Source organism: Hypanus sabinus, chromosome 5 (assembly GCF_030144855.1).
Source record: "Hypanus sabinus isolate sHypSab1 chromosome 5, sHypSab1.hap1, whole genome shotgun sequence".
NCBI classification, from domain to species: Eukaryota; Metazoa; Chordata; class Chondrichthyes; order Myliobatiformes; family Dasyatidae; genus Hypanus; species Hypanus sabinus.
In genome coordinates this window covers 65718528-65737518 of record NC_082710.1, presented here as the reverse complement: position 1 = coordinate 65737518, position 18991 = coordinate 65718528, and the positions used below count along the sequence as shown (strand labels likewise).

At 52.8% G+C, this 18991-nt stretch overlaps 2 protein-coding genes across 2 annotated transcripts in view; one reads left to right on the top strand and one right to left on the bottom strand.

Moving 5' to 3' along the window:
• The window catches only part of polr1e (RNA polymerase I subunit E), a 58369-nt gene extending 43901 nt beyond the window's left edge, over window positions 1-14468 (bottom strand). Inside the window, exons 1-3 of the mRNA XM_059970070.1 lie at window positions 14330-14468; window positions 10353-10456; window positions 10097-10173 (exon numbers count right to left, since the gene is read on the bottom strand). Of these exons, the coding sequence (XP_059826053.1) occupies window positions 10097-10173; window positions 10353-10456; window positions 14330-14468 (320 nt within the window). The remainder of the gene's footprint in view (window positions 1-10096; window positions 10174-10352; window positions 10457-14329) is intronic.
• A 1208-nt stretch (window positions 14469-15676) lies between these two features.
• LOC132394204 (zinc finger and BTB domain-containing protein 5) overlaps window positions 15677-18991 on the top strand; it is a 79359-nt gene continuing 76044 nt past the window's right edge. The window contains exon 1 of the mRNA XM_059970069.1: window positions 15677-15770. The gene's annotated coding sequence lies outside the window, so the exon portion shown is untranslated. The remainder of the gene's footprint in view (window positions 15771-18991) is intronic.

Sequence of the window (18991 nt, the reverse complement as noted above, 5' to 3'; positions counted from 1 at the left end):
GTGTGGGACGTCCTGTCGGTACTGGACCCTGTGGGACGTCCTGTCGCTACTGGACAGTGTGGGACGTCCTGTCGGTACTGGACAGTGTGGGACGTCCTGTCGGTACTGGACAGTGTGGGACGTCCTGTCGCTACTGGACAGTGTGGGACGTCCTGTCGCTACTGGACCCTGTGGGACGTCCTGTCGCTACTGGACCCTGTGGGACGTCCTGTCGGAACTGGACAGTGTGGGACGTCCTGTCGCTACTGGACAGTGTGGGACGTCCTGTCGCTACTGGACAGTGTGTGACGTCCTGTCGCTACTGGACCCTGTGGGACGTCCTGTCGCTACTGGACCCTGTGGGACGTCCTGTCGCTACTGGACCCTGTGGGACGTCCTGTCGGAACTGGACAGTGTGGGACGTCCTGTCGCTACTGGACAGTGTGGGACGTCCTGTCGCTACTGGACAGTGTGGGACGTCCTGTCGGTACTGGACCCTGTGGGACGTCCTGTCGCTACTGGACCCTGTGGGACGTCCTGTCGGTACTGGACCCTGTGGGACGTCCTGTCGCTACTGGACCCTGTGGGACGTCCTGTCGCTACTGGACCCTGTGGGACGTCCTGTCGCTACTGGACCCTGTGGGACGTCCTGTCGAAACTGGACAGTGTGGGACGTCCTGTCGCTACTGGACAGTGTGGGACGTCCTGTCGCTACTGGACAGTGTGGGACGTCCTGTCGCTACTGGACAGTGTGGGACGTCCTGTCGCTACTGGACAGTGTGGGACGTCCTGTCGCTACTGGACCCTGTGGGACGTCCTGTCGCTACTGGACCCTGTTCACTACTGGACCCTGTGGGACGTCCTGTCGCTACTGGACAGTGTGGGATGTCCTGTCGCTACTGGACCCTGTGGGACGTCCTGTCGCTACTGGACCCTGTGGGACGTCCTGTCGCTACTGGACAGTGTGGGACGTCCTGTCGCTACTGGACCCTGTGGGACGTCCTGTCGCTACTGGACCCTGTGGGACATCCTGTCGCTACTGGACCCTGTGGGACATCCTGTCGCTACTGGACCCTGTGGGACGTCCTGTCGCTACTGGACCCTGTTCACTACTGGACCCTGTGGGACGTCCTGTCGCTACTGGACAGTGTGGGACGTCCTGTCGCTACTGGACCCTGTGGGACATCCTGTCGCTACTGGACCCTGTGGGACATCCTGTCGCTACTGGACCCTGTGGGACGTCCTGTCGGTACTGGACCCTGTGGGACGTCCTGTCGCTACTGGACCCTGTGGGACGTCCTGTCGCTACTGGACCCTGTTCACTACTGGACCCTGTGGGACGTCCTGTCGCTACTGGACCCTGTGGGACGTCTGTCGGTACTGGACCCTGTGGGACGTCCTGTCGGTACTGGACAGTGTGGGACATCCTGTCGCTACTGGACCCTGTGGGACGTTCTGTCGCTACTGGACCCTGTGGGACGTCCTGTCGCTACTGGACCCTGTGGGACGTCCTGTCGCTACTGGACAGTGTGGGACGTCCTGTCGCTACTGGACCCTGTGGGACGTCCTGTCGGAACTGGACCCTGTGGGACGTCCTGTCGCTACTGGACCCTGTGGGACGTCCTGTCGCTACTGGACCCTGTGGGACGTCCTGTCGCTACTGGACCCTGTGGGACGTCCTGTCGCTACTGGACCCTGTGGGACGTCCTGTCGAAACTGGACAGTGTGGGACGTCCTGTCGCTACTGGACAGTGTGGGACGTCCTGTCGCTACTGGACAGTGTGGGACGTCCTGTCGCTACTGGACAGTGTGGGACGTCCTGTCGCTACTGGACAGTGTGGGACGTCCTGTCGCTACTGGACAGTGTGGGACGTCCTGTCGCTACTGGACCCTGTGGGACGTCCTGTCGCTACTGGACCCTGTTCACTACTGGACCCTGTGGGACGTCCTGTCGCTACTGGACAGTGTGGGACGTCCTGTCGCTACTGGACCCTGTGGGACGTCCTGTCGCTACTGGACCCTGTGGGACGTCCTGTCGCTACTGGACAGTGTGGGACGTCCTGTCGCTACTGGACCCTGTGGGACGTCCTGTCGCTACTGGACCCTGTGGGACATCCTGTCGCTACTGGACCCTGTGGGACATCCTGTCGCTACTGGACCCTGTGGGACGTCCTGTCGCTACTGGACCCTGTTCACTACTGGACCCTGTGGGACGTCCTGTCGCTACTGGACAGTGTGGGACGTCCTGTCGCTACTGGACCCTGTGGGACATCCTGTCGCTACTGGACCCTGTGGGACATCCTGTCGCTACTGGACCCTGTGGGACGTCCTGTCGGTACTGGACCCTGTGGGACGTCCTGTCGCTACTGGACCCTGTGGGACGTCCTGTCGCTACTGGACCCTGTTCACTACTGGACCCTGTGGGACGTCCTGTCGCTACTGGACCCTGTGGGACGTCCTGTCGGTACTGGACCCTGTGGGACGTCCTGTCGGTACTGGACAGTGTGGGACATCCTGTCGCTACTGGACCCTGTGGGACGTCCTGTTGCTACTGGACCCTGTGGGACGTCCTGTCGCTACTGGACCCTGTGGGACGTCCTGTCGCTACTGGACAGTGTGGGACGTCCTGTCGCTACTGGACCCTGTGGGACGTCCTGTCGGAACTGGACCCTGTGGGACGTCCTGTCGCTACTGGACCCTGTGGGACGTCCTGTCGCTACTGGACCCTGTGGGACGTCCTGTTGCTACTGGACCCTGTGGGACGTCCTGTCGGTATTGGACAGTGTGGGACGTCCTGTCGGAACTGGACCCTGTGGGACGTCCTGTTGCTACTGGACCCTGTGGGACGCCCTGTCGGTATTGGACAGTGTGGGACGTCCTGTCGCTACTGGACCCTGTGGGACGTCCTGTCGCTACTGGACAGTGTGGGACGTCCTGTCGCTACTGGACCCTGTGGGACGTCCTGTCGCTACTGGACCCTGTGGGACGTCCTGTCGCTACTGGACCCTGTGGGACGTCCTGTCGCTACTGGACCCTGTGGGACGTCCTGTCGCTACTGGACCCTGTTCACTACTGGACCCTGTGGGACATCCTGTCGCTACTGGACCCTGTGGGACGTCCTGTCGCTACTGGACCCTGTGGGACATCCTGTCGCTACTGGACCCTGTGGGACGTCCTGTTGCTACTGGACCCTGTTCACTACTGGACCCTGTGGGATGTCCTGTTGCTACTGGACCCTGTGGGACGTCCTGTCGCTACTGGACCCTGTTCACTACTGGACCCTGTGGGACGTCCTGTTGCTACTGGACCCTGTGGGACGTCCTGTCGCTACTGGACCCTGTGGGACGTCCTGTTGCTACTGGATCCTGTTCACTACTGGACCCTGTGGGACGTCCTGTTGCTACTGGACCCTGTGGGACGTCCTGTTGCTACTGGACCCTGTTCAGTACTGGACCCTGTGGGACGTCCTGTTGCTACTGGACCCTGTGGGACGTCCTGTTGCTACTGGACCCTGTGGGACGTCCTGTCGCTACTGGACCCTGTGGGACGTCCTGTTGCTACTGGACCCTGTTCACTACTGGACCCTGTGGGACGTCCTGTTGCTACTGGACCCTGTGGGACGTCCTGTTGCTACTGGACCCTGTTCACTACTGGACCCTGCGGGACATCCTGTTGCTACTGGACCCTGTGGGACGTCCTGTCGGTACTGGACCCTGTGGGACGTTCTGTTGCTACTGGACCCTGTGGGACGTCCTGTTGCTACTGGACCCTGTGGGACGTCCTGTTGCTACTGGACCCTGTGGGACGTCCTGTTGCTACTGGACCCTGTTCACTACTGGACCCTGTGGGACGTCCTGTTGCTACTGGACCCTGTGGGATGTCCTGTCGCTACTGGACCCTGTGGGACGTCCTGTCGGTACTGGACAGTGTGGGACGTCCTGTCGGTACTGGACAGTGTGGGACGTCCTGTCGGTACTGGACAGTGTGGGACGTCCTGTCGGTACTGGACAGTGTGGGACGACCTGTCGGTATTGGACAGTGTGGGACGTCCTGTCGCTACTGGACAGTGTGGGACGTCCTGTCGGTATTGGACAGTGTGGGACGTCCTGTCGGTACTGGACAGTGTGGGACGTCCTGTCGGTATTGGACAGTGTGGGACGTCCTGTCGCTACTGGACAGTGTGGGACGTCCTGTCGCTACTGGACAGTGTGGGACGTCCTGTCGGTACTGGACCCTGTGGGACGTCCTGTCGCTACTGGACAGTGTGGGACGTCCTGTCGGTACTGGACAGTGTGGGACGTCCTGTCGCTACTGGACAGTGTGGGACGTCCTGTCGCTACTGGACCCTGTGGGACGTCCTGTCGCTACTGGACCCTGTGGGACGTCCTGTCGGAACTGGACAGTGTGGGACGTCCTGTCGCTACTGGACAGTGTGGGACGTCCTGTCGCTACTGGACAGTGTGGGACGTCCTGTCGCTACTGGACAGTGTGGGACGTCCTGTCGCTACTGGACAGTGTGGGACGTCCTGTCGCTACTGGACCCTGTGGGACGTCCTGTCGCTACTGGACCCTGTGGGACGTCCTGTCGCTACTGGACCCTGTGGGACGTCCTGTCGGAACTGGACAGTGTGGGACGTCCTGTCGCTACTGGACAGTGTGGGACGTCCTGTCGCTACTGGACAGTGTGGGACGTCCTGTCGGTACTGGACAGTGTGGGACGTCCTGTCGCTACTGGACCCTGTGGGACGTCCTGTCGCTACTGGACCCTGTGGGACGTCCTGTCGCTACTGGACCCTGTGGGACGTCCTGTCGGAACTGGACAGTGTGGGACGTCCTGTCGCTACTGGACAGTGTGGGACGTCCTGTCGCTACTGGACAGTGTGGGACGTCCTGTCGCTACTGGACAGTGTGGGACGTCCTGTCGCTACTGGACAGTGTGGGACGTCCTGTCGCTACTGGACCCTGTGGGACGTCCTGTCGCTACTGGACCCTGTGGGACGTCCTGTCGCTACTGGACCCTGTGGGACGTCCTGTCGGTACTGGACCCTGTGGGACGTCCTGTCGCTACTGGACCCTGTGGGACGTCCTGTCGCTACTGGACCCTGTTCACTACTGGACCCTGTGGGACGTCCTGTCGCTACTGGACAGTGTGGGACGTCCTGTCGGTACTGGACAGTGTGGGACGTCCTGTCGGTACTGGACAGTGTGGGACGTCCTGTCGCTACTGGACAGTGTGGGACGTCCTGTCGCTACTGGACCCTGTGGGACGTCCTGTCGCTACTGGACCCTGTGGGACGTCCTGTCGGAACTGGACAGTGTGGGACGTCCTGTCGCTACTGGACAGTGTGGGACGTCCTGTCGCTACTGGACAGTGTGGGACGTCCTGTCGCTACTGGACAGTGTGGGACGTCCTGTCGCTACTGGACAGTGTGGGACGTCCTGTCGCTACTGGACAGTGTGGGACGTCCTGTCGCTACTGGACAGTGTGGGACGTCCTGTCGCTACTGGACAGTGTGGGACGTCCTGTCGCTACTGGACCCTGTGGGACGTCCTGTCGCTACTGGACCCTGTGGGACGTCCTGTCGCTACTGGACCCTGTGGGACGTCCTGTCGGAACTGGACAGTGTGGGACGTCCTGTCGCTACTGGACAGTGTGGGACGTCCTGTCGCTACTGGACAGTGTGGGACGTCCTGTCGGTACTGGACCCTGTGGGACGTCCTGTCGCTACTGGACCCTGTGGGACGTCCTGTCGGTACTGGACCCTGTGGGACGTCCTGTCGCTACTGGACCCTGTGGGACGTCCTGTCGCTACTGGACCCTGTGGGACGTCCTGTCGCTACTGGACCCTGTGGGACGTCCTGTCGCTACTGGACCCTGTGGGACGTCCTGTCGAAACTGGACAGTGTGGGACGTCCTGTCGCTACTGGACAGTGTGGGACGTCCTGTCGCTACTGGACAGTGTGGGACGTCCTGTCGCTACTGGACAGTGTGGGACGTCCTGTCGCTACTGGACAGTGTGGGACGTCCTGTCGCTACTGGACAGTGTGGGACGTCCTGTCGCTACTGGACCCTGTGGGACGTCCTGTCGCTACTGGACCCTGTTCACTACTGGACCCTGTAGGACGTCCTGTCGCTACTGGACAGTGTGGGACGTCCTGTCGCTACTGGACCCTGTGGGACGTCCTGTCGCTACTGGACCCTGTGGGACATCCTGTCGCTACTGGACCCTGTGGGACATCCTGTCGCTACTGGACCCTGTGGGACGTCCTGTCGCTACTGGACCCTGTTCACTACTGGACCCTGTGGGACGTCCTGTCGCTACTGGACCCTGTGGGACGTCCTGTCGGTACTGGACCCTGTGGGACGTCCTGTCGGTACTGGTCAGTGTGGGACATCCTGTCGCTACTGGACCCTGTGGGACGTCCTGTCGGTACTGGACAGTGTGGGACGTCCTGTCGGTACTGGACAGTGTGGGACGTCCTGTCGCTACTGGACAGTGTGGGACGTCCTGTCGCTACTGGACCCTGTGGGACGTCCTGTCGGTACTGGACAGTGTGGGACGTCCTGTCACTACTGGACCCTGTGGGACGTCCTGTCGGTACTGGACAGTGTGGGACGTCCTGTCACTACTGGACAGTGTGGGACGTCCTGTCACTACTGGACAGTGTGGGACGTCCTGTCGGTACTGGACAGTGTGGGACGTCCTGTCACTACTGGACAGTGTGGGACGTCCTGTCGCTACTGGACAGTGTGGGACGTCCTGTCGCTACTGGACAGTGTGGGACGTCCTGTCGCTACTGGACAGTGTGGGACGTCCTGTCGCTACTGGACCCTGTGGGACATCCTGTCGCTACTGGACCCTGTGGGACGTCCTGTCGGTACTGGACCCTGTGGGACGTCCTGTCGGAACTGGACCCTGTGGGACGTCCTGTTGCTACTGGACCCTGTGGGACGTCCTGTCGGTATTGGACAGTGTGGGATGTCCTGTCACTACTGGACCCTGTGGGACGTCCTGTTGCTACTGGACCCTGTGGGACGTCCTGTCGGTATTGGACAGTGTGGGACGTCCTGTCGCTACTGGACCCTGTGGGACGTCCTGTCGGTACTGGACCCTGTTCACTACTGGACCCTGTGGGACGTCCTGTCGGAACTGGACCCTGTGGGACGTCCTGTCGGAACTGGACCCTGTGGGACGTCCTGTCGGTACTGGACCCTGTGGGACGTCCTGTCGCTACTGGACCCTGTGGGACGTCCTGTCGCTACTGGACCCTGTGGGACGTCCTGTCGGAACTGGACCCTGTGGGACGTCCTGTCGCTACTGGACCCTGTGGGACGTCCTGTCGCTACTGGACCCTGTGGGATGTCCTGTCGCTACTGGACCCTGTGGGACGTCCTGTCGCTACTGGACCCTGTGGGACGTCCTGTCGCTACTGGACCCTGTGGGACGTCCTGTCGCTACTGGACCCTGTGGGACGTCCTGTCGGAACTGGACCCTGTGGGACGTCCTGTCGCTACTGGACCCTGTGGGACGTCCTGTCGCTACTGGACCCTGTGGGACGTCCTGTTGCTACTGGACCCTGTGGGACGTCCTGTCGGTATTGGACAGTGTGGGACGTCCTGTCGGAACTGGACCCTGTGGGACGTCCTGTTGCTACTGGACCCTGTGGGACGTCCTGTCGGTATTGGACAGTGTGGGACGTCCTGACGCTACTGGACCCTGTGGGACGTCCTGTCGGTACTGGACCCTGTGGGACGTCCTGTCGCTACTGGACAGTGTGGGACGTCCTGTCGCTACTGGACCCTGTGGGACGTCCTGTCGCTACTGGACCCTGTGGGACGCCTGTCGCTACTGGACCCTGTGGGACGTCCTGTCGCTACTGGACCCTGTGGGACGTCCTGTCGCTACTGGACCCTGTTCACTACTGGACCCTGTGGGACATCCTGTCGCTACTGGACCCTGTGGGACGTCCTGTCGCTACTGGACCCTGTGGGACATCCTGTCGCTACTGGACCCTGTGGGACGTCCTGTTGCTACTGGACCCTGTTCACTACTGGACCCTGTGGGATGTCCTGTTGCTACTGGACCCTGTGGGACGTCCTGTCGCTACTGGACCCTGTTCACTACTGGACCCTGTGGGACGTCCTGTTGCTACTGGACTCTGTGGGACGTCCTGTCGCTACTGGACCCTGTGGGACGTCCTGTTGCTACTGGATCCTGTTCACTACTGGACCCTGTGGGACGTCCTGTTGCTACTGGACCCTGTGGGACGTCCTGTTGCTACTGGACCCTGTTCACTACTGGACCCTGTGGGACGTCCTGTTGCTACTGGACCCTGTGGGACGTCCTGTTGCTACTGGACCCTGTAGGACGTCCTGTCGCTACTGGACCCTGTGGGACGTCCTGTTGCTACTGGACCCTGTTCACTACTGGACCCTATGGGACGTCCTGTTGCTACTGGACCCTGTGGGACGTCCTGTTGCTACTGGACCCTGTTCACTACTGGTCCCTGTGGGACGTCCTGTTGCTACTGGACCCTGTGGGACGTCCTGTCGGTACTGGACCCTGTGGGACGTCCTGTCGGTACTGGACCCTGTGGGACGTCCTGTTGCTACTGGACCCTGTGGGACGTCCTGTTGCTACTGGACCCTGTGGGACGTCCTGTTGCTACTGGACCCTGTTCACTACTGGACCCTGTGGGACGTCCTGTTGCTACTGGACCCTGTGGGACGTCCTGTTGCTACTGGACCCTGTTCACTACTGGACCCTGTGGGACGTCCTGTTGCTACTGGACCCTGTGGGACGTCCTGTTGCTACTGGACCCTGTTCACTACTGGACCCTGTGGGACGTCCTGTTGCTACTGGACCCTGTGGGACGTCCTGTTGCTACTGGACCCTGTTCACTACTGGACCCTGTGGGACGTCCTGTTGCTACTGGACCCTGTTCACTACTGGACCCTGTGGGACGTCCTGTTGCTACTGGACCCTGTGGGACGTCCTGTTGCTACTGGACCCTGTTCACTACTGGACCCTGTGGGACGTCCTGTTGCTACTGGACCCTGTGGGACGTCCTGTTGCTACTGGACCCTGTGGGACGTCCTGTCGGTATTGGACAGTGTGGGACGTCCTGTTGGTACTGGACAGTGTGGGACGTCCTGTTGGTACTGGACAGTGTGGGACGTCCTGTCGGTACTGGACAGTGTGGGACGTCCTGTTCACTACTGGACCCTGTGGGATGTTGCATCCAGAGTGCCTGGTCCACTGGGCTGGGGATGGTGGTAGAGACAGATTCAATAGGGACATGTAAGAGGATCTTGGGTAGCGTATGGATGACTGAAAGATTGAGGGTGCAGGAGGGGCGGATTAGATAAACATGGAGTATGTCAGCACAACATCATGGACCAAGGAGCCTGCACTGAACTATGGGAAAATAATAAATCAACGTAGCATTGGGCGCAGAAATAATAGAATGCACAGCACACATTCTCATATTATGCCCCATTTCCACACCAGTAATAGAAATTTTCTGTCCCACAAAGAGAAAATCTGTAATTAGAGCTCATCAAGTTTACAAACACAAGAAAAGTGAGGTCAAATAGGGAGACCATTCAAATTATTTGAAAGAAAAAAAATGCTGAAACCATTCACTTAGTGCATAGGTGTCAAACTCAAGGCCTGCGGGCCATATCCGGCCCGCGAGATCATTTTAGATAGATCTATTATTTTAATTATTAATGGCCCAGCGATATGAAGCCTATGATTGTAAGTTAATACCAATCATAAAAATAATGCTTGCTCAGCAGTCTTCTTCATAAGAAACGGAATTTGTGAAGTGAAACACTTTGTAGTTATAGCAGAGACTGAGACACATGAGAACAGGCTGAAAAAACGGAGGCAATGAAAGCTGCATTCGCACGCGCCCGACTGATCCGGCCCGCATGAAGCTGCATTTTGCCCAATCCGGCCCGTGACCTAAAATGAGTTTGACACCCCTGACTTAGTGTATTAACTCTTGGACCATTACAGCTAATCACCTTCTTTGATAGCAACTGTGTGCTAAGGTCACTTTTTATGGACGACACTGGTGTACTCCATCCGAGATAGATTAACACACTTACTTGCATAGTGAGTTACACTTGAGAGCACTTTGACCAAAATTATTTCCAACGTATGTCAGTCTGTCCGTTTCAGCAGACTGCAGGGGGAATGAAAAAGAAAAACTATCTGAACAAACAGAACTATGTTGTTTACAGTTTAGAGAACTGACACCATCTCAATGATCAGCAATATTGCTGTTAGTTATAATACAAAATTCTATGGAAGCAAAAAAGTGTAGTTGTCACTCTTTACAACTCACTATCATAAAACACTTACCAAGATCAGCTGATGTTTCTTCCGGGGATTATTTTTATGTATATTTTTATGCAGTTGAAATCCCACATTTTCTGAATTTGTAAGCTTTCCATTGGAAAACTGAACTGCAAAAGAAGATAATATTTTAAGATCTGGAGGCCCAGATACTAAATATGTATGAAAAAGATCCTTGTATATGGTACTGGGTAAATTTGTTTGATCTAATGCATTTCTTTTTGTTACACAACACTCGTAAATATTTTTTAAAGCTGTTCCCATGTTCCATTGCTCAAGACGGGCTCGGTATAGGCTGATGAACCCAATACCGGTAGTGGGTATATTCTAAGGGATATTTTATATAAATATCTGGATAGGCAGGATTAGGGATAGCCAACATGCCTTTGTCTGTGGTAGGTTGTGTCTAACCAAACTTCAAGAGTTTTTCGAGGAGGTTACCCAGGAGGTTGTCGTAGGAAAGGTAGTGGATGTTGTTGGAGCTCTGTTTATTTTCTGATCCTTGGTGTTCTTCCGGGAGTCAGGAATGACAAGCAGGCTTAATTCCAAGATTTTTATTTATTTTAGAGGACAAACATACAAATACTAAGCTAACCAAATAAAAAGCTGAGAAACAATGCTAAGTGGTGTATGGGTGCAAAGACAAAGGATTAAAGAAGCCAAGATGGAGCCTCTGAAAAATCCATCACTTTCATAGATAAGAGAAATACCTTCGATAGGAATAAACTAGCTAACAGGCTACGTAATTAAAACAATTACATCACATGGGTAATGAACTAACACTTAGCCAATGAAAAATGAGAATGGTGATAAACCATTAGTTTAGCTGCTATACCCCTTTCTGCCAGTGAGCGGGGATGAGCCATCACATACTGGGTGTTCGTTGAAAACTACAAATTTAATAAAAGGTAGTATTTTAAAAAACAGCTGTTTCCAACTGACGAGGGCCCACATGCAGATTGGTCAGGAAGGTCGAGTCGCTTGCATTCAAGATGAGGTAGTTAATTGGCTTGTGGGAGAAGCCAGAGAGTGGTTGCCCACTATGACCAGCGATGTCCCACAAGGATCTGTGCTGGGTCTGCTGTTGCTTGTCATCTATATCAACAACCTGGATAAGTGTGGTAAACTGGATCAGCAAACTCGCAGATGGGGTGGGGGTCCCGAAGTGAACGGCGAGAAAGGCTATCAAATGTTGCAGCAGAAATTTAATGCAGACAAGTGTGAAGTTTTTCACCTTGGAAGGACAACCTGGGGTAGGACTTACACAATGAATGCTAAGGCACTGTGGAGTGCAATAAAACAGAGGGATCTGGGAATATAGATCCATAATTCCCTGAAAGTGGTGGCACAGGTAGGATCACAAAAGAGAATTTTTGGCACTTTGGCACCTTTAATCAAAGTATTGAGCACAGGAGGCGGAATATTATGAAGTTGCAAAAGACGTTGGTGAAGCTAAATTTGGATTATTGTATGCAATTCTGGTAACCTACCTACAGGAAAGATAACAATAAGATTGACAGAGTATGGAGAAAATTTACAAGGATGTGGACGAGACTGAAGGACCTGAGGGAAAAGTTGAAAAGGTTTGGACTTTATTCTAGGAGAATGAGGGGAGATTTAATAAAGGTATACACAGTTATAGTTAGGGTAAATGCAAGCAGCACACTCTTCTCCACTGAAGTTAGGTGAGACCAGAACTAGAGGTCATAGGTTAAGAGTGAAAGGTGAAAAGTTTAAGGGGAACTTCTTTAACCAGAGGCTGGTAAGCATGTGGAATGAGCTGCTGGAGAACGTGATAGTTGCAGGTTCGATTTTAGCATTTAAGAGAAATTTGGATAAATATATGGATGGGAGGCTGAACTAGGCAGAATAATGGTTCAGTATGGACTAAATGTGCTATAGGGCCTGATTCTGTACCGACTTGAAGGCATTGCCACACCACTGACTGTTACCATGGTCATACAAATTTCCACCAATACAATTTACTTGTATTTGCATTTGCAGCTTGTTGTTCATTGATCCTGCTTACAGTTACTCTTCTATAGATTGGCTCAGTATGCCTGCAGAAAAAAGAATCTCAGGGTTGTATGAGATGACATGTATGTATTCTGATAATAAGTTTTACTTTAAACTTTGATCTAATCATGAAACACTTTGAATCATCCATGGGTCAGGTTTCAATACCCTCATCTCCACTAAATCTTTTACTTTTTCATACATACACTACAATTATACAGACGTCCTCTTTCCCACTCCAGTCCTGCTCCCCCACCTCCTAGTCATCCCTTCACTCTCCCCAGAATAAATATTGCACTGTTTTCTTGAATTGCCAAGGTAATTGGTCAACCATCTGGATAGGAATGGAGTCAAGCACAGACCACAATGGATCAAAGTGGCAGATCCCATTTTCTGAAAAGATATTCATTAAACAATTAAGTTTGTTTATAACTGTCTGATACCTTTGATATTTTAACATGATTAGCTCATAAATTACTTCAGCTGAAAAGGAGCTGCACTTTTAGCATTGGTGGGATTTGGATTCAACCCAGTCTAATTCTGAAAGCACTAAGCTAATTCAAAACACCTTTCACACCAGAAATAAAACCACAGAACCTTTAATAAATGTATAGAATGCTTATTTTTACACATTTTAATTCAAGTAATTTGAATTAATCAACTCCAATTTAAACTTCTATCAAACATCAGTTTAACTGGTAGAGTGCTCTAGTTTCATCCAAACAAGGTACTGGAGGAAATGAGTGGGTCAGGAAGCATGTGTGGACAGGATGGACATTTAGACCCTTCACTTGGACATAACTGTCCATTTCTGTCTGTAGTTGCTGCCTGCTGAGTTCCTCCTGTATCTTGTTCTTTCCAGAATCTATCTTGAGGAAATCTACTATACTGATGGCTCTGGGATGCACCGAGAATAGAGACACCTCAGAATACAGATCCATAATCCCTTAAATGTAGCGTCACAGTAGATAGGATCATAAATAGAGCTTTTAACACGCTGATCTTCGTACATCAGAGCAATGAATAAAGAAGTTGGGTCCCTATATTAAAGTTGTGCAAGATGTTGGTGAGGCTGAATTTAGAATATTGTTTGCAGTTCTGGTCATCTACCTACAGGAAAGGTTATTAATAAGATTTAAAGAGTGCAGAGAAAATTTGCAAGAAGCTGCCAGAAGCTGAGGACTTATGTTATAGGGAAGGGTTGAATAGGATTGCAGGAGAACAAGGTAAGATCTTTTTCAGGCATACAAAATTATGGGGGATATAGATGGGGTAAATGCATGCAGGCATTTTGTCCTCAGGTCGGGTGAGACAAGAACAAGAGATCATAGGTTTAAGGTCAAAGGTGAAATATTTCAGAGGAATTTTTCTTGGTGTGGAACTAGCAGCCTGTGGAAGCGGTAAATGCAGGTTCAATGGTAACATTTAAGAGAGGTTTGTATAAGTTACATGGATCGGAAGGGTTTGGAGGGACATGGTCCCGATGCAGGATATAGGGGACTAGGCAGAGATCAGACGGGCATGGACTAGATGGGCCGAATGGCCCGTTTTGTGCTATTACTCTATGACTCCTTACTTTTCATAAGAAGCTGCCCCACAATCAGCTCATTTAGCAAAAAATTTGTTATGTATAATAGGAGTGACATATTCGTTCTCACGGAGTGCTTAAGATAAGTAAGCTCTCCGTCTCTCCATACAACGCTCTTCCAAATCTTGAAAAGCCAGCAATACCCTACCTATCCCATGATGATACACACATTTTAAGCACTACCGTGGCTTCGGATGAGACTATTTCACCACGAAAGACTTGGAGTCGTCCACTTCTGAAGCTTCAACACCCAGCTCCACTCTATCGCTCACTGATATACCACAGGAACACATATTCTCCACTTTCCCCATTACCACCGTCCTCCCTCAAGGAAGAATAAATATTCCCATCCCGCCGCATCAGATATCACAGGCCCTACCGAGAGTGGCCCACTGCTCCGGCCCCTGCTCCGCGCTCTCCCGGTACTTCCACACAACGTGAGCGGCCATCGCTGCACCCGCCAACGCAACGCACCATCCTCCCACAGCGCTATGGGCTGCCGCCCGCACTACCGCCATCTACAGGCGTGGGGTCTCTGTCATCAGCCGCCAGCCATACCGCCATCTACAGGCGTGGCGTCTCTGTCATCAGCCGCCCGCACTACCGCCATCTACAGGCCTGGCGTCTCTGTCATCAGCCGCCCGCACTACCGCCATCTACAGGCGTGGGGTCTCTGTCATCAGCCGCCAGCCCTACCGCCATCTACAGGCGTGGGGTCTCTGTCATCAGCCGCCCGCACTACCGCCATCTGCAGGCGCGGCATCGCTATTATCAGCCGCCAGCACTACCGCCATCTACAGGCGTGGCTTCTCTGTCATCAGCCGCCCGCACTACCGCCATCTACAGGCCTGGCGTCTCTGTCATCAGCCGCCCGCACTACCGCCATCTACAGGCCTGGCGTCTCTGTCATCAGCCGCCCGCACTAACGCCATCTGCAGGCGCGGCATCGCTATTATCAGCCGCCAGCCCTACCGCCATCTACAGGCGTGGCGTCTCTGTCATCAGCCGCCAGCACTACCGCCATCTGCAGGCGTGGGGTCTCTGTCATCAGCCGCCAGCCATACCGCCATCTACAGGCGTGGCGTCTCTGTCATCAGCCGCCAGCACTACCGCCATCTGCAGGCGTGGGGTCTCTGTCATCAGCCGCCAGCCATACCGCCATCTACAGGCGTGGCGTCTCTGTCATCAGCCGCCAGCACTACCGCCATCTGCAGGCGTGGGGTCTCTGTCATCAGCCGCCCGCACTACCGCCATCTACAGGCCTGGCGTCTCTGTCATCAGCCGCCCGCACTACCGCCATCTGCAGGCGCGGCATCGCTATTATCAGCCGCCAGCCCTACCGCCATCTACAGGCGTGGCGTCTCTGTCATCAGCCGCCAGCACTACCGCCATCTACAGGCGTGGCGTCTCTGTCATCAGCCGCCAGCACTACCGCCATCTGCAGGCGTGGGGTCTCTGTCATCAGCCGCCAGCACTACCGCCATCTGCAGGCGTGGGGTCTCTGTCATCAGCCGCCCGCACTAACGCCATCTGCAGGCGCGGCATCGCTATTATCAGCCGCCAGCCCTACCGCCATCTACAGGCGTGGCGTCTCTGTCATCAGCCGCCCGCACTACCGCCATCTACAGGCGTGGCGTCTCTGTCATCAGCCGCCCGCACTACCGCCATCTACAGGCGCGGCATCGCTATTATCAGCCGCCAAAAGGGAAGATTTTATCCAGTCCTGTCAATCAGCAAATCGGCGCTGAAAGTAAAAGGTAAAAGTAGGTGGATTATGCGCCAGCCATTGCAAGCGAGCTGAAGTGGGGCCCAAGAGCACAGTAAGTGTTGTGGTTAATCTGCTAGTAACGTCTTGGATATCTAATTCTTAATAATCTTCTCCCTGCAACAGAATTTCTGTAATGGTCACTAAATCAAACCCATTGTGCTAATTTGTGCCCCAAGTTCACTGATCTTGTTTTGAATATTATGGACATTTGGTTAATGTGCCCTTTTAGACTTTAGTAACTCGGTGTCCTTTGCATTTAACTTTCCTGTACTCCATTATGACTTCTCTCTTTTCTAAAATTTGCTTCCCCCTGTTATTCTGCTTAGATTCCCATTCCCCTGATATTTTAGTTTAAACCTCCCTCACTCCCCACAGCACTAGCAAACAATCCCCCATCTCACCAGGATTTTGATCCCAGTCCGGCCCAGATATAGACCCTCTGGTTTGTACTGATCCCACGTGTTCCAGAACCAGTCCCAATGCCCCAGGAGTCTGAAACCCTCCCTCCTGCAAGCCACGTGATCATCCTAATGGGGCTGCTGTTCCCGCTCAGACTACAGGGAGCAATCGGAGATTGTTACCTTCGAGGTCCCAGTTTTTAATTTATCTCTAGCTCCCTAAAACACAATCGTGATGGCAGACAAGCCATTCATGCAAAATTAGCCATGTTATGCCGGAGGCAGGAGAAAATCTCCAGATGCTGTAAGTCCAAAGTAACACACACAAAGTGCTGGAGGAACTCAGCCTCTATGGAAAAGAATAAAGAGACACCATTTTGGGCCGAGACCCTTCAGGGTGCAGGAAGCAAGGATTTACATTCTTGGACCACTGGGATCTGTTTTGGGGTAGGGATGAATTGTACAAAAGGGACGGGTTGCACCGTAACTGGCGGGGGACCAGCATTCTGGCAGGCAGGTTTGCCACTGCAACATGGATGTGTTTAAACTAAGTAGTGGGGGGGAGGGGATGAACTGGAAATATAAGGATGGAGTTAAAGGGAAAGTGAAAATAAGAAAAGTTAAAAAGGACAACAGAATCAATGGAGTAGAAAGCTCAAGAAGAGATCATACAGTATGGCCAAGTGAAATAGGAGTTGATATGAAAGGAGAGGGGAGTACCGAATTAAAAGTATTATATATGAATGCACGAAGTATAAGGAATAAAGTAGATGAGCTTGAGGCTCAGTTGGAAATTGGCAAGTTCGATGTTGTGGGAATAACAGAGACATGGCTTCAAGCGGACAGGGCCTGGGAAATGAATATTCAAGGATATACATCTTATCGAAAGGACAGACTGACTGGCAGAAGGGGTGGGGTGGCTCTGTTGGTGAGGAATGATATTCAGTCCCTTGCGAGGGGGGACATAGAATCTGGGGATGTAGAGTCAGTATGAATAGAACTGAGAAATTCTAAGGGTAGAAAGACCCTAATGGGAGTTATCTACAGGCCCCAAACAGCAGTCTGGATTTAGGGTGTAAGTTGAATGAAGAGTTAAAATTGGCATGTCGCAAAGGTAATGATACAGTTGTCATGGGGGATTTCAACATGCAGGTAGACTGGGAGAATCAGAATGGTACTGGACCCCAAGAAAGGGAGTTTGTGGAGTGCCTCCGAGATGGATTCTTAGAACAGCTTGTACTGGAGCCTACCAGGGAGAAGGCAATTCTAGATTTAGTGTTGTGCAATGAACCGGATTTGATCAGGGACCTCAAGGTAAAGGAACCATTAGGAGGTAATGACCATAATATGATATGTTTTAACCTACAATTTGAGAAGGAGAAGGGAAAATCAAATGTGTCAGTATTACAGTTGAACAAAGGAAACTATGGAGCTATGAGGGAGAAGCTGGCCAAAGTTCAATGGAACACTACCCAGCAGGGAAGACAGTGGAACAACAATGGCAGGTATTTCTGGGAATAATGCAGAAGGTACAGGATCGGTTCATTCCAAAGAGGAAGAAAGATCCTAAGGGGAGTAAGGGGCGGCCGTGGCTGACGAGGGAAGTAAAGGACAGTATAAAAATAAAAGAGAAGTATAACATAGCAAAGATGAGTGGGAAACCAGAGGACTGGGAAGCTTTTAAAGAGCAACAGAAGATAACAAAAAAGGCAATACGCCAAGAAAAAAATGAGGTACGAAGGTAAACTAGCCAAGAATATAAAGGAGGATAGTAAAAGCTTCTTTAGGTATGTGAATAGCAACAAAATAGTTAAGACCAAAATTGGGCCGTTGAAGACAGAAACGGGTGAATTTATTATGGGGAACAAGGAAATGGCAGATGAGTTGAACATGTACTTTGGATCTGTCTTCACTAGGGAAGACACAAACAATCTCCCAGATGTAATAGTGGCCAAAGGAACTAGGGTAAAGGATGAACTGAAGGAAATTTATATTAGGCAAGAAACGGTGTTGGATAGACTGTTGAGTCTGAAGGCTGAAAAGTCCCCGGGACCTGATGGTCTGCATCCCAGGGTACTTAAAGAGGTGGCTCTAGAAATCGTGGACACATTGGTAATCATTTTCCAATGTTCTATAGATTCAGGAACAGTTCCTGCTGATTGGAGGGTGGCTAATGTTGTCCCACTTTTCAAGAAAGGAGGGAGAGAGAAAACAGGGAATTAGATGCTGGAGTCAATTATAAAAGAGGAAATTACCACACATTTGGATAGCAGTAGAAGGATCAGTCCGAGTCAGCATGGATTTATGAAGGGAGAATCATGCTTGACTAATCTTCTGGAGTTTTTTGAGGATGTAACTATGAAAATGGACAAGGGAGAGCCAGTGGATGTACTGTACCTTGACTTCCAGAAAGCTTTTAATAAAGTTCCACATAGGAGATTAGTGGGCAAAATTAGGGCACATGGTATTGGGGGCAGAGTACTGACATGGATTGAAAATTGGCTGGCTGACAGGAAACAAAGAGTAGCGATTAACAGGTCCCTTTCGGAATGGCAGGCTGTGAGACCAGTGGGGTACCGCAAGGTTCGGTGCTGGGACCGCAGCTGTTTACAATATACATTAATGATTTAGATGAAGGGATTAAAAGTAACATTAGCAAATTTGCTGATGACACAAAGCTGGGTGGCAGTGTGAAATGTCAGGAGGATGTTATGAGAATGCAGGGTGACTTGGATAGGTTGGGTGAGTGGGCAAATGCATGGCAGATGCAGTTTAATGTGGATAAATGTGAGGTTATCCACTTTGGTGGCAAGAACAGGAAGGCAGATTACTATCTAAATGGAGTCAAGTTAGGAAAAGGGGAAGTACAACAAGA